Source organism: Osmerus mordax, chromosome 15 (genome assembly GCF_038355195.1).
Source record: "Osmerus mordax isolate fOsmMor3 chromosome 15, fOsmMor3.pri, whole genome shotgun sequence".
Classification (NCBI taxonomy): Eukaryota; Metazoa; Chordata; class Actinopteri; order Osmeriformes; family Osmeridae; genus Osmerus; species Osmerus mordax.
Genome location: NC_090064.1, coordinates 6,442,780 through 6,458,174, shown reverse-complemented (window position 1 = coordinate 6,458,174; position 15,395 = coordinate 6,442,780). Strand labels below are relative to the sequence as shown.

General features: G+C 45.7%; 3 protein-coding genes across 5 annotated transcripts in view; 2 read left to right on the top strand and 1 right to left on the bottom strand.

Annotated features, from left to right (window-relative positions):
• The window catches only part of tpk1 (thiamin pyrophosphokinase 1), a 37,138-nt gene extending 33,419 nt beyond the window's left edge, over nt 1-3,719 (top strand). For all 3 annotated transcript variants that reach the window (XM_067251367.1, XM_067251365.1, XM_067251366.1), the window contains one exon: nt 2,716-3,719. In XM_067251367.1, the coding sequence (XP_067107468.1) occupies nt 2,716-2,876 (161 nt within the window). In that variant the 3' untranslated portion in view covers nt 2,877-3,719. The remainder of the gene's footprint in view (nt 1-2,715) is intronic.
• On the bottom strand, nt 3,180-5,713 carry LOC136957436 (protein transport protein Sec61 subunit gamma). Its single transcript, XM_067251368.1, has 4 exons — nt 5,632-5,713; nt 5,153-5,256; nt 4,963-5,065; nt 3,180-3,346 (listed from the first exon to the last, which is right to left on the bottom strand). Exons 2-4 carry the CDS (start codon nt 5,244-5,246, stop codon nt 3,337-3,339), a joined length of 207 nt encoding a protein of 68 aa, XP_067107469.1. The 5' UTR covers nt 5,247-5,256; nt 5,632-5,713; the 3' UTR covers nt 3,180-3,336.
• Nucleotides 5,714-6,084: 371 nt separating this feature from the next.
• rab18a (RAB18A, member RAS oncogene family) lies at nt 6,085-14,454 on the top strand. The gene is made up of 7 exons (XM_067251364.1): nt 6,085-6,334; nt 8,290-8,345; nt 10,262-10,323; nt 10,754-10,826; nt 10,919-11,037; nt 11,660-11,726; nt 12,516-14,454. Exons 1-7 carry the CDS (start codon nt 6,267-6,269, stop codon nt 12,689-12,691), a joined length of 621 nt encoding a protein of 206 aa, XP_067107465.1. The 5' UTR covers nt 6,085-6,266; the 3' UTR covers nt 12,692-14,454.
• The last annotated feature ends 941 nt before the right edge of the window (nt 14,455-15,395 follow it).

Below are 15,395 nucleotides of genomic sequence, written 5' to 3'. Positions count from 1 at the left end.
TCCATTTCTGTCCTTGGGTCCTTCCCTTATCTCTCCCCCTCGGTTACCTACTGGACAGCAGCATTCAGACCTGTGGGGGCCTGCCCTACTTGCTAGTCCGAGATGACCACACAACTAATAAGGCTGAATGTTCATATAGCATGTTTTTTTCCAACCGTTGGAGAGAGAGGAGAGAGCGTCTGTGGCCGTCTGGAGGAAATGCGCCGCACCCGGCGTCTTTCGCAACAGTGACGCGACATTTTCGTGCGGCGGCTCTGAGAGATTCGAGTTGCAAATCTCGGATCTTTTCAGAAACAATGTGGGTGTCGTTATCGTGTCAGGATAGGGGAGGAGACAGGGAAGGGGATAGGAAAGGGGCTAGGGTGGCACAGGGCTAGAGCAGGAGACAGGGTAGGTGGCAGGGTAGAGGACAGGGAAGGGGGTAGGGAGAGGAGAAGTGGTTGGATAGAAGGCAGCTAGTGACTGGACTGAATCCAGGCTGTTGTCCCGTGGCTGTAAAGGGAGTCCCCTGCCCCCCCATCAGCTTCCTCTCCAGGGTCATTTGTTCTGTAAATATGTGCTACTTAAAGTGGGCTGGCCCTCGGGCCACCTGGCTGAAAAACCCAATTACAGCCAGCAAACATCTTCATTGTTATCACTGGAGGAGCAGCGCTTGTTTCGTCTCCCAGCGCAGGCCCGGCCCAGACATCGATCGCTATCAAGGCGGAGCAGGGTATTACTAATGGAGCCTTCTCTAGCCTCGGAGTCCCTTTGTGTCGGTGTGTGTGTTTGGATGTGCGTGCATGTGTGTAGGTGGGTAGCACTGCTGACACAATGACGCACTAATGTGTGATTCCCCTGTTTATGTTTGTGTGTGTGCTTCTGTGTTTGGGGGATATGTGTGTGTGTGTGTGTGTAAGCCTAAGTAGTATCTCTGTAGCATCCTCCATCATGTTGATCTCCACTCCTCCTTACCATGATGCACTACTGCCCCTAGTGGCTGCTTTTAAGACTACAGTCTTGTTTTTTTAAACCTCCGTCCTCTCACAGCTTCAGCACCTGTTCACTCGCTGTAAAGATATGTATGTATCAGGACAGTACATGGCTGTCATGACAACTATGTGAAGAGCTACTGCTGCTTCATGTACTGTCACTGCGGTGTGTATAACAGTGTAGTCTATCATTACAGGTGCTATACAGGAGGTTGCAGAAAAATCCTAAACAATATAGATGTAAGTCGATAAATCACAGATAAAACAGTAGACAATGCTAAGAAACATTAAAAGCCAAAGAGGATAAATGAGTCTTGAGAGCAGACTTCAAAAATACAAAAAAGACGATTAAAATAGAGGGTGATAATCTGTTAAGCGTGGGTAATAGTTTAATAGTGTTGAATGTTGGATAGCGTATAATTGAGTATATATCCACACTTACCAGGCCAGGGGACCAGGAGTGTGTCGTGTGTGTTGTGTGCTCCCCCCCCCCCCGAGGCCAGTGTGCAGTCAACACATCGTCTAGCAGAGAGGAGGTGTCGGAGGGCACTGTTCCTGTGGTTGACCTTGTTCTCCCTACAATACCCCCGGTGTCAGTCCTCTACGCTGCATTACCTGCCGGATGGCTGAGCTGCCAGCTTCTCCCTGGGGTAATATCATGGTTGTTCACGTCACTTTGAAGCAGAACGGCATTTCTGTCCCTCTTTGATGTCCGCCCGGGCCGCCGGTGGACAATTGATTCGCTTCGTTTTCACGTCTTTCTTTGTTCCTTCTTGTTTGTTTTCCTCTGCCCAGGGGGAAGCGATGGACTATTTTTGTGATATATTTATATATATACTTCAACAAAAAAAAAACACTCCCCAACCACATATACATTTTTTATTGGACGTTTTTGGTCTTTTTCTCTCCTGAGGGCCATTCAAATGAAGCAATTCTGAAATGCTGAGCTGATGCAGCAGAATAGAACATCAGGACCATCGAGGACGACTGTGTTCCCTCCTGTGAGGGCTTCACGTGTGACGATACCGATCAAATCCCTGCGCGAGACTTCCTTTCAGTACCAGTCAGTCACATGACACAAGCACAAAGCATGCGCTCACAAGAGTATAACCCAGTCAATAACTCCACTACGCCATTTGATGCATCCTAGTCATGGATGTTGCAGTAGCACCGACAAGGTTTGACAGCACTGTTGCTATGTCTGCGTACTGTACTTACAAACATCCATCAACTCCTGGTATGGGCATGGGTAAAGTTAGGGTTGTGGTGATCATGTTTGTGTGCTTTGGGCTTTTACCAGATCCACAATCAGACGTGGTGTTCTGAGTTTCCACTCCTGAAAGACTGGCAGGTTGGGCTGTCACCTTGTTTGTCTCCTTGGTTACTTGCTGCCTGTTGGTCAAGGATGACGCTATTCTGTGTGTGTGTGTGTGTATGTGAGAAGTAGAAAGTGTGCGAGTGTGTGTGTGTGTGTGTGAGAGAGAGAATGTGTGTATGTGTGGGAACTCCTCAGGCCCCAGATTAGTGGTTAGTCCAGGTCGTGGCTGGTTGCTCAAGCAGAATAAAAAGGACCTCCTCCAAGTAGACTCGAGGCTCCCAGGGGGTCCATGGACCTACAGGAACATCTCTGACCAGCCCTCAGTCCCTCTACTGGGCTTCTGACCACTCCAGTAAAAGAACCTGAGTTCAGACACCCTTACGACAGTATTAATTGTCGGGAATTTGTGTTCTTTTTTTCTAATAGAGGATCAGGTGTTGCAGTTCGGGATACTCGTCAGTACCTCCAACACCTACGAACCTGTTGCTCCCGGAGACGCCAGGAAGCCCGTCACCGTGACGACGGACCAGCCTCTGCTCTGGAGCATGGGCATTCGCCAGGATAGCGACGCTGTCAAGAGTGAATGACAAACTAAATCGGGGACATCCAAATAGTCAGGAGTGGATTCCTCTTACGGGGGTTTTCAGATACTGTGTAGTTGTTGCCTCAAACCACAGTGATAAGTGACTGGCAGAGGAGTCACTCCTACACTTGAGATGCACCCGAGTAAATACCTTGTTCCAAATCAGAAACATAATCGCAGCCCAACAGCTGTTAGAAGGCTGTTTAAATCAGTACTGATAGTCATATTTAGAAGAGCTGGAAGTATCTGGTTTGGAACCAGGCCCATCCTGTGCCTTCACCAGTCTCTTAATGAACACGGATTGTCTTCTATTTTCAATCAATTTATTAACAACAGTCATAGTACAAACTTTGTGCGCAGAATTAAAAAAAATCATCCCTCACACATTCATCCATTCCAACCCCACTACTGTCCCACCGCACCGGGTGTCTGGGTAGTGTAGTCCTGTCACCCCCTCTGCACGTTCAGCCACCCCTGGGAGAAAAAGCAGAGAGAGAACATGTCAGTGTTGCCAGGTAGAAACTAACTAACTAACCAAGTCAGTATGTGTCAGACTAACGACTATTCTATAAAGTATTAATGTCTTTTAAAACTAGAGACGAAGCCAAACAGAGTCACCGAAGATCTGCTTTATCGACGCGAGCGAGCCAATCATTGTCACTGTGCACACTAAGCCATCCTAATTAAACCACGTATAGATTTGTTTTTATTTTTGTCGCCCTATAGGGATCATTTAACCGCAGACTTCACATGATTGCGCTTAGGAACACAATTGCAAATCAAATGGAAATGACTTGAATGTTTTCTACCCGGAAATGCGCTCAATAAATGCCTGTGTTACCACAAAGCTGTTGTGTGTGTGTGTTCAAGGCTGCGAAAAGAACACGTCAGAAATGCCAGCTGTGGTTCCTTTTCTCACTAGACAGCTAAGCTGTTGGCGCACCGGCGCTCAAATACCAAATGACTGTCCTCCATCTGTGCCCCTCAGACGACTGTGACCATCAACTACACACACACACACACGTGTCGATTAATTTCCCAAATTATCTAAATCTCGAAATGAACCTTGTGGCTCAGTGGTGGGATATTTGATCTAGAGGTTGCAGGTTCAAATCACCCCTCTTTGGGTAAAAGCGTCTGCTAAATTAACACATTTCTACTCAATTACACGTGCTTATTAGATGCTCTTTGAATGTCGCTTCTGGATTAAAAAAAACGATCTGGTACATGAATAAAACATTTTCTGGAATTTCCGGATGTATAAAGTGTATTGAGCTGTAGTTAAATCGATACATTTACTACATGATATCCACTGTGGACTGGTGCAGGACAATCTCAGTGTGGTCTCTGTGAAAGGAGAATTCTCGTCAACAAGCAAAAAAGTAAATCTCTAATGATTGGATCGACCTCTCACGATTCAGATCTGATTGCATGACGAAAACCACATTGTAGCGTGTCAGTGGGGGTAGTCAATCATGCAGTCAGCTGTCTCTCACCTATTCTGCTGAATCGTGTCTCTGTCACTCCCTTTCCTCTAACGCAAACCTAGTTCTGGTGTGTCGCTGGTGGAGGTTCGCAGTTGGTTCAACTTTCAAACTTTCTACGGACCGGTTTGCTTTTCCATGGGCTATAGAGCCCTGTCGTAATGTGCAGACGTATACTCTCCCAGCAACGCTAGCACCAACGTTAAGCACATCAATAACAACAGCCTACAGGCGCTCTCCTAATGGCGTGTTATACTTACTGGTCAACCAATGTTAGGGCTCAAACATTTCCTATGGAAAGCCATTAGAAGAGCGCCCCCTGGTCACAGTTTTCGATCGGTCACCAATTTCGGTTCAGCACCGGTTCTTTTGCTGTCGAAACGCAACTGGTACGAGATTGGGCACGGTTTCTGATTCGGCCCTCAAACTGCCTTGGTGGAAAAGGGGTAGGCCTTAACTGACTGGCAGGTATACAGAATAGGTTTGTAGGTGCAGAAAATGTGGGTTATGGCAGGAGCTAAGGCTTGTCTATCAACAAACAAACGAAACACACACACACACACACACACAGGGAAATGTTCCATGGGTCACAGATGCAGTACTTACACAATAATGTTGTTGATGGGGATGTGGATGAGTTTCACAAAGAAGCCAATGAAGCCCATGATGGCGAATCCAATGGCTGTTGCCATAGCAATCTTTTGGAACTCTGAAACGTCAGAAGAACACAATTCTAAGCAACATTTGAAAATATCGATTAGTCGGATGTGTGTTTGAGTGCGAGAGTGAGACTTACCTTTTCTGTCAGGTTTTGTGCATCTTTTGACGAGTCTTATCGAGTCTTTTACAAACTGCCGACTGGGCTCGACAAACTGCATAACCTGGTCCATGGTGCTCTGGCTGCATAGAAAGTACAAGGGGCAGATCAGATAGACTGCTGAGCTGACGTTGTCTTTACTGTAAAGTTTACATGCCAGTTAGCTAGCTAGCTATGAATTGCTATCCAAGTTCTCAAACTAGTCTATGTCACGCTAGGCATTACATGGGTTGATTCCCAAGCTTTGCATTTCCACAACAAGCTAACTGTGGCTGTTTAGCAGTTGTTATTAAGCTGACTAATAGGTTACTAGTACAGTCCTATAAGTACTAGCTTGTGCTAGACAGTACGAGTTGATGGTGCTTGGCTAGTAAACACATATAAACCATCGGGAAAGACTACACGCCGATGGTCAAATGATTGCAAATTAAATATATGTTACAAAAAACGTTACTAACCTTAAACACTCGAACAGTATGTCAAAGAAAGGGGGAGCTGAAGACAGCCACGTAGCTTTCGGAACCTTTTTTGATTGAGAAGGGATGACGTCGGAATCTCACTTCCGGCTGACTTAAAAAAAATAAAAAATAAAGGTTGAGACTAACTGTGTTTTTATCATGTCAAAAGTAAAATGTTATCCCCAAAAAATGTAAGAAAAGATAGAATACGGTGTGATGAATTAAAGTTTATGTTCTAAAAAAACGTTTGATTTTACTGATTAATAAATGAAAATAACTTATTTTCTTTTTTTACAATGTAAAGTTAGTTTTTTTATTTATTTACCTATTCATACATTTTTATTTAAAACTCTTTTTCATTACCAGATTTTGAAGAAGAATATCGATGCTTGTTTTCATGGCACAAACTATACCGGAAGTTCATGAAGGACTTTCCGGATGTGCAAGAAGTTATCCGTGTTCCCAGAAGCTGTCAGACAACTATCTTTGTAATACTAGACACCTAGCTTGCATGAACAATAGTATTTGATAAAGAACTAGCGACCGTGGACATTATAAGTAACTCGCTAGCCAAGTTGTCATTAAATATAATACACGTTTCCGATAGCCACAAGGCCGGAATATTTTAAAAGGAGATGGACGACGACGTACTAACAACCCTAAAAATACTGATCATTGGAGAAAGTGGTGTTGGAAAGTCCAGGTAAAGGCGATGTGAAATTAACGGACAGGACTCTAGCTAGTCATGTTGCAGTTTAATCCCGTGCAATGTTTTGGGTTTGGTCAAATACTCAATGCTAGCTTGCTACATCAGACTGCTGTCTTGTTTGAAGCTGTTGCTAGATATGGAAGCTACAAGCTATTGTCAATAGCTTACATCATGTATTATTAGCCTGTTATTGTATACTCAGTATAACCTGGAACAGGTTCCATAGTTCAAGTCATGGATTCAATCGATGTAAAGTGTTTTTTTTTTTTTTTTTTGCGATGAGACAAACTGTTTATACTAGCCTTACGTACTGTACTGCACATCCCATGTGGAGATTAAGATTTAAAACCAATGCAACAAGCTACCTAATGGCCAGCCAGCTATGAGTATGACAAACTGACACGTGTGACATAACTGACCATGAGTTTGAGATTTAGCAATCACAAGCCAAGGTGGATTAGGCAATGTATCCCCTAGCAACTCTAAGGGTTACTTTCCACCCGTAAACACCACATGGGCATATCCATTTACTTATGCTGATTTGTAGAGTGAACGGCACATATAGTTGGCTTATCATACAGCATCAGAACCTAATGCATCTGCATTATATTTGTCTACGTTCATTAACCATAATTGTAATGAAGCCTCAACCAGTTTATTTAAGAGTTAAGTCTATCATGCGAGCCAGTGTTTTGTTTAGCAGTTTTTAGTTTTCTTCTCCACCATGCTGTGAGGATAGTATCACACACGTTTATATAGGAATCAATGCCATGCTAATTACAAGCACTATTTCCTTAATTGGATGATTGTTTTGATGAAAGTTGTTTTTTGCGATGAGACAAACTGTTTATACTAGCCTTACGTACTGTACTGCACATCCCATGTGGAGATTAAGATTTAAAACCAATGCAACAAGCTACCTAATGGCCAGCCAGCTATGAGTATGACAAACTGACACGTGTGACATAACTGACCATGAGTTTGAGATTTAGCAATCACAAGCCAAGGTGGATTAGGCAATGTATCCCCTAGCAACTCTAAGGGTTACTTTCCACCCGTAAACACCACATGGGCATATCCATTTACTTATGCTGATTTGTAGAGTGAACGGCACATATAGTTGGCTTATCATACAGCATCAGAACCTAATGCATCTGCATTATATTTGTCTACGTTCATTAACCATAATTGTAATGAAGCCTCAACCAGTTTATTTAAGAGTTAAGTCTATCATGCGAGCCAGTGTTTTGTTTAGCAGTTTTTAGTTTTCTTCTCCACCATGCTGTGAGGATAGTATCACACACGTTTATATAGGAATCAATGCCATGCTAATTACAAGCACTATTTCCTTAATTGGATGATTGTTTTGATGAAAGTTGTGTGTGACATCATCGCTAAATCCACCCAAAGTCCACAATTATATGAGGCCTGGCAGAATATAGAAGTTTCATTTAGCATAAAAATTGGCCTTGGTTGTGTGCATTTCTGTCGGGCTATGTAACAGCAAACCTTTTGTGTGCTTACTTATGCACTGTATTAGACTACAGTACTTTACTGTAGACGTGAAACAATTATCGTTTCCTCACATCCAGATGATTAAACGGTGGAGCTTTTTCAATGTCTTTTCTGGGGTTCAAAGGGAAGGAAAGAGATTAACCACATCATCAGTGTTGTGATAAACAGCTGATTAATCACAGTTCAGCAATGAACCCTGTCCCTCAGAGCACAAGCCTATGATGTCAGAATCAAAAGAGAAGCAGAGAGAGAGAGAGATTGCTCATATTGGAGGATGTAGGTAAGGTGACAGGCCTAATTTAACCCAATCTTGATGTAGGCCTAGCATACTGTATAAAAGGCAACAGCCTGGTGCGTGTGTGCCTGCTTGTGACTGCTGGCTAGCTTGAGTTAGCCTGGCCTGAGAGTCATTGTCTCTCTCTCTTCCTCCACAGTCTCCTGCTGAGGTTTACAGATGACACGTTTGATCCAGAACTAGCAGCAACAATTGGTGAGTGACACTTTGCCCTTTGCTGCGCCCCAGAAGGATGAAGCAGCCATTAGTCTGTCACAGGCTGAGCTAATATCCCTCATTTTTACCTTTTAGTGTACATGGGATTCTAGGGCTGATTAAGCTTGTCAAATACCCAGAATACTCCTACCCAGTCTAGTGATTGCTGAGCTGGTAATAAGGCTGTATGCCTGGAGGCTATGTCATCACTGTCAGAAGAACTAGCGGGAGATACACGCACACACGCACACACACGCACGGCCAGCTCAGTTGAGTGGTGAATGCCAGCTATTCATCTGCACCACTGGCGAAACGATGTCCTTCCTGCCTTTTTTACTGTACATGGTTTGGGGGAAAAGGTGCATTCCTTCCCGGGGCTCGGTGCGGATCTGCAAATGATATCAGACATCTGCACTCGAATGAAATGCGCTTCAAGGACGGGCCTTTTTTTCTCCAGGTGGCCTCAGCGCCTGTTAACGGCTCGTCTGCTCCGTAGGCTGCCTCACTGCAAGCAGAGATTCATGGTCCTATTGATTACACGACAGGCACGGAAAGCGAGCCTAAATGGCTGCCTTTTCTTCCGCGGTGTGATGTCCTGCCACACAATGTAGCCTTTGTTGAAAGAACAGTGCTTGCGGATTCCCAGAGAGTTTGGGAGCGATGAAAAACCGTACTTTCTTCTGGTAGGCACGTCCTGCTACTGTTTTACTTGGCCAACGGGATATCTCGAGCGAACAGATGTGCCCAATTGAAGCCGACGTGAGTCCCCTAAGATGACCATGTCCCCTGACCTTCCCCCAGGCGTCATTTTGTACGTCCCTCCTCCCCCTCTCAACACACTTAACCCTTAAGCACCCTTGTTCACGGTCATTCCAAGTACCTACAAGTAGTGATTGTCTGATATAAATAACATATATATATATTTTTTTTTTCACAGCCCTCCAAATTCGAGTGTATAAAACACAACAATGCAGTCAACACAGTCGGTGCTTGATGGAGAGCTGTGGTTGTGTCGAAGCCTACTCTGACCAGGGCGATAGCCAGGTCCTGTGTGTGGTGGGAAGCCGAGGCAGTGGTGTGGGAGAGTGAGACAGAACACTGTCACACCCCGAGGGAGAGAGTAGCTCGGCGACCCAGACGCTTGTTGTGGCGTAGATTCCTCCACGCGCCTGGCGACGGTGTCCCAGAAACCCCTCCCATGATTGCCTGTGTGGGATGCGTATGCCCACACACACACACACACACACACACACACACCCTCTATCTTCACATTCCGTCTCCCCCCAGTGTGTTGCCTCTTGGCTGTGGCCCGTCCCAGACGTGAAAACAGCCCCCGTGCCCTGTACGCCTCCCTGATAAATCTTTCAGTACACGCTTAAAACCACCGGGCCAAATGTCAGCCTAAGCATGTTCCCAGGGCGGAGAGAGGCCGCCGGAGAGATTTACTCGTCGACTGCGACGAGGACTAAACTTGTATTTTTATGTTAATGTGCGCGTTTTTTTTTTTTTTTTTTACCAGAAGAGGGACGTTTAAAAATGAATAATGGCTCCTCTTGAGCAGTCTTACAGGTGGTGTTTATTTTATTTTATTTTTTATGTGCCATATTAGTTTTATATTAGCATATTGAACCACATAGTCCCTATCTGGATATAAATACTGAGTCACATCATCATTTAAGTGTCTCTGGCTCTCTTTCTGTCTGTCTGTCTGAGTGGGCTGGGTCAGCATCAGTTCACTCACACCGTGTGGTATGTGTGTTTTGACGATTCATCATCGGGATGCCCTGGCCGTTTGTCTGATTGATGTAGAGCCTTTTTACGGCCCGGGGGCTATGAATCACGGCCGCCGTTGAGCCGGGACGAGGAAATCACCGTTTGATAGATGTGTACGCTCGCATTTTCTGTCTTGTTTTTAGGTGTCGACTTCAAAGTGAAGACTATCTCGGTGGACGGTAACAAGGCAAAGTTGGCAATATGGGTAAGTGTGTGCGTGTGTGTGTGCGTGTGTGTGTGTGTGTACATCCGTGAGAAACCAGTCTGCAGGCTATATCCATGCGTCTACCTGTCTATCTGTGTAAGCATAACAGTTTGTTTGCTCCATCTGTTTGTTTTCTAAGAGCGTCTGCTAAATGTCTCAATGTTTACGGATAAATGGCCACTGTCTGCTGGACTCCCGTTGCTTTTACAGTGCAGTTTATTAACCTACCACAAGATGGTGCTAAAGTATAGTAGTTTCACTTCCAGTGAAAGGTGGCTCTAAGGAGATGTATGCATGTGCCCGTGTGAGCGGGTCTCCATTCAGCCAGGCCTTAAGTGCACGTGTAAATGTCTGGTGTGACGGTCACGGGGCTGGTTCGGGGAAGGTTCCCCCCCAGGTTGTCTGAAGGTTTTGCGACGGCTGTTTTCAGGACACGGCCGGCCAGGAGCGTTTCCGCACCCTGACGCCAAGCTACTACCGCGGGGCCCAGGGAGTCATCCTGGGTGAGCAGGCAGCTCCGTCTCTCCAGCCTCCTGGCTGTTAAACACCTGCCCCTCCCTCCCTCACTCACACATTTCCTCCCCGTGTCCGTCAGTGTACGACGTCACGCGCAGGGACACCTTCGCCAAGCTGGACAACTGGCTGAACGAGCTGGAGACGTACTGCACGAGGAACGACCTGGTGAAGATGCTGGTGGGGAACAAGATAGATAAGGTACAGTGTGTAGAGGGTCTCCTGCTCCCAGGGCCGGCCCGACCCAATAAACAAACAGCCCCACAATTGGTTTGGGCCCCCAACCCCCCCCCAAAAAAACATTTTATTATAATAATGCCAATCAATGGGCCCCAGTCACCTGAGGAAACACTAGGCTGCTCATCTACTCACCTAGCTTGGAGTTACTATGATACTATATATATATATATGCAGATTTGCTATATACTACAAATATTTTTTAAATGACATAGTGGACGATAAACACTTTTTTCTCATTTATTTTCTGTAATTTATTCTTATTTATTATAACACGCCGTTCTGTAGGTAGGACAGTGTGTTTTCGGGTTGAGGATTCCTCTCAGCACCTGTTAGCTTACTGTATGTCCAGTGCAGGCTTTCAGAGTTGAGAGCTGTGCTTCATGCTCTAAGTACCGCTCTGTGTCTGCTGTCCCTGTGGACGGGCCGTCTCCAGGCGGGCTTTTCACTAGTCCACGTAACAAACGGCTGTGAGTCCTCTGTAGGGCGCGTGTCCATCCAGTCAGACACTCACATCAGCACACAGCGTCTGCTGTAGAGACCTCCTCAGAACCGTTTTTTTTTTTTCTTCTCCTTTTGTTTTCAGGAAAACCACGAACTGGACAGGAACGAAGGGCTGAAGTTCGCAAGAAAACATTCCATGCTTTTTATAGGTGAGGCTGGAGGATATCCCGCCCCCCCCCCCCCCACCCCCCCTCCCTCCAAACCCGAGGCCTTGAGTTACGGCAGGGGAAACTGCTTTTGAAATCACTGTCATACTTGTAGTGGAATGTTTGTCTATGTAGGTCTATTTATAAAGCCGTTTCTGACGTCTTGTCTTGCGTTAATAACTCATCGAAGACTCCACTCACTTTTTTATAACCTTTGTGAACTTCGGTATCGGGATTTCGACGGAATGAAAAGCTTCGGGTTGGGTTTAAATATGTGGGATTTCCTGTGATTTGGACACAGGGAGATTTTCAAGGTTTGACGCGCCTGCCATTCTAAATAACATGTGATAAGAGGAAGGAGGGTTTCGCCTTTTGAAAATATTTTCCGCCGCTTGCTCCAGCTGTGGAGGTCAGATGAAGTCATCAAGGTGCAGCCATTCTCCGTTGTTGTGTCTTAATCGTCTCTCTCTTTCTCTCCTCTCCCCTCCCTCCCCCCTCTTCCTCTCTCCTCCTCCTCTCCCTCTCTCTTCCCCCCCCTCATCTTCTCCTCTCTCCTTCTACCACCCTCTCTCCTCCCCCCCCTCATCTTCCCCTCTCCTCCTCTCCCTCTCTCCTCCTCTCCCTCTCTCCTCCCCCCCTCATCTTCCCCTCTTTCCTCCTCTCCCTCTCTCCTCCCCCCCTCATCTTCCCCTCTTTCCTCCTCTACCTCTCTCCTCCCCCCCCTCATCTTCCCTTCTCTCTCCTCTCCTCCTCTCCTCCCTCCTCCTCCTCTCTCCTCCCTGGTGTGTCCAGAGGCCAGTGCTAAGACGAAGGACGGGGTCCAGTGTGCGTTTGAGGAGCTGGTGGAGAAGATCATCCAGACCCCGGGGCTGTGGCAGAGTGACAGCCAGGGCCGAGGGCTCAAGCTGACCCCCCAGGAGCCCGGTGCTGGGGGGGGCCGCTGTGGAGGGTACTGCTCCCTGGTGTGAGCCACACGCGCTCAAACACACACACACACACTACTTAAACCCACGCGCATGCATACACACACACACAGTACCTAAACGTAAACACACACACACTACTTAAATACACGCCTATGCACAGTGAGTCGACATGGATTTTTACATGCACTAAGATGGATTTGTTCGCTTCATGCACACACACACACAGACACACTACCAAAAACTGACAGGGTCTGCCGTGAGTGGAGACGCAATGTGATTCTGCACAGGCTGTGTGGCCCGTCTCTGTGACATGCAGGCAACCCTCCCCAGCAGTGTGGATGTCTGCTGCGCTCTTCCTCATATCATGACTGCACCCTCAACTCTGCTTCTGCCTGTCCACCCTTATCCCTGTCCACCCCACCACACGGACAACATGTGCGTATTAACTGGTAATGAAGGCTGATTCCCTGTTTTGTCTTCTTGGTTTGTTTTGGTCTTTTTTTTGTCACCCCTTTTGTATTTCTATAGCTTCTGTTGTTGTTTTTTGTTTGTTGTTGTTGTGTTTTTTTCTCCATATGTCTATATATATATTTTCTCTATATATGTCATGAACTTCGTCCAGTGCCAGCGCGCACGTCATTGTTCGAAAGCATGACTCTGTTGCACCCTCATGCCATGTTCCCTCGGGGACGGAGGCCCAGCTACGAGCCCTCCAGGTTGGCAGTCTCTGCCAGCTCCAGCTGTCCTGTTATCCATGTTCCTCACCAGGCTACAACTGTGTCTACGTCCACCTGGCAGGCCTCTCTGGTCGTAACGGAACCACCAAGCTGCTGGAGCCACGGTTTACTACTTTTATTGAGTTGGACTCCAAACTTTCAGCGGGTTTTGAAGGGTGCATAAATCATACCGATTGGCACCGGGCGCCTCTATTGTGTGTTCTAGAATTTTGTTGTATTTTTTATTATTTTTTGTTCTCTCAAAGGCATAATGCTTTTTTTTTTTTTTTTTTTTTTGCTTGAACAGGGAGTGTAGCTAGCCTTTGGGTTCTGTGTCCTGCTCACACAGACGTCGACAGAGGATTATCAGTGCTAGCCATGCCGCAGCTTCTCATAGACCAGTGGAAAAATGAAAATGCAAGAAAAGGTTTGCTATATTAAAGAACACCATGAGTCATGCATGACTGTTTCCAGTGGGATTGGGAAGCACGGAGAAGGTATTCAAGGCCCAGCAAATGACTTTCACAGCACCCCTGTCTCATCATGTTCAACCTGAGCATGCGGTTCATAAACTGTCCCTCGAACACCTCTGACCTTATCCTTGAGCGTTGGAATTCTGGGAAGTGTATTTTATTCGGGTGACCTGACCTGTTGACTCAGAATGGAAGCCTTGTAGTGATGCCTTTATGTCTAAATTAATTACAATCAAATTAGCTTTTTTTTATTTTTTATTAATAGTCTGGCTTCTTGGTTTGTTTTGATGGAAGACCTGAATAAACAGTATACAGTATATTGTTTTCCATCATTCGTGTAACATTTGCCTTCTTTGATAAACCTTTTCTTAAAGGTTGATTACATAGTATTGAATAAATAAGACATTATGCCTGATATTATTATAAGATAAACCTGACTCTTGAACTTGTTTCTTGTTTATATGTGGAAGCATAGAAATACATGTAAAAGGCTCTGTGTATTTAGAACTCTGAAATATGTATAATTCCTACATGAATTGTGAAACTGAATGTATACATATTGACATAATAAACCGCCCTTCTGTATGTATTAAACTAAATAAAAAGTACTTTTTAAAGGATCTTAAAGTGGTATGTACAGTGATTCTTTTTTTTTCATCCTTTCATCATCATACTTATTCCAAATCGTACCTACTACAAAATAATGAGGCAGAACATATAACAAGCAAGTACAAATCTTGACAAGTGACTATTTCTGACCTCACCCGAGGCATCTGCGAGGATGCCCTGCACAGTGCCTACACAACCAGGGCCGTGTTGGAAAAGTCTCTGTTGGGTGCAGAGGAGTTTTCGCTTGACATCTTGAGCATTCCAGAGCCTACGGCATAGAGCCGCATGTTTAAACAGTGTCAGAGAACTGCCCGGCTAGCAGACCTGTGATGTATCTAAATCATCTTTCGGGCAGACACTCAGGAAACAACACTACACCCATAACTCTTTAACTCTCGGTTTGACTGGGACGTGCATCATTCCTGGGTGATTATGAAGAGGCCTGGCTGGCAGCGACAAAGAGGCTCCTGCCCTTCCCATCTCTCCTCTCCCTCTCTCCCGAGACAAGGCACAGAGAGAAAATATGTCTCAGTCAAACAACAACATGGAGACCTACGACATACTGGAACTTTCTTCTTCCAACAAGCTGCTGTGGTCTCGTCTGCTCTCGGAGCTGGGTTTCCAGGAAACTCCACAGTTGTCCTGCAGTGAAACACTCGACAACAGGAGAGTCACTGTAGTATCTCTGTAGGCACTTAATATATACATGTTATCAAACCCTTCCCATGATGTCAGACATGCCACATGCACAATTTCACATGTTTTTGACTACCTTTGTTACGCTTCAAAGCAAACGATCTCTTTAGTGTGCCAGAGAATCGACTTCCCCAGAAGCCACTAGGTTGATGTGGTATATAATATACCCATCCAAGAGCAGCCCTCCTGGCCATGCCATAGCTACCCCTCCTTTCTCCCCTCCTCTGCAGCCCGAATTAGGACGAGGCTGGT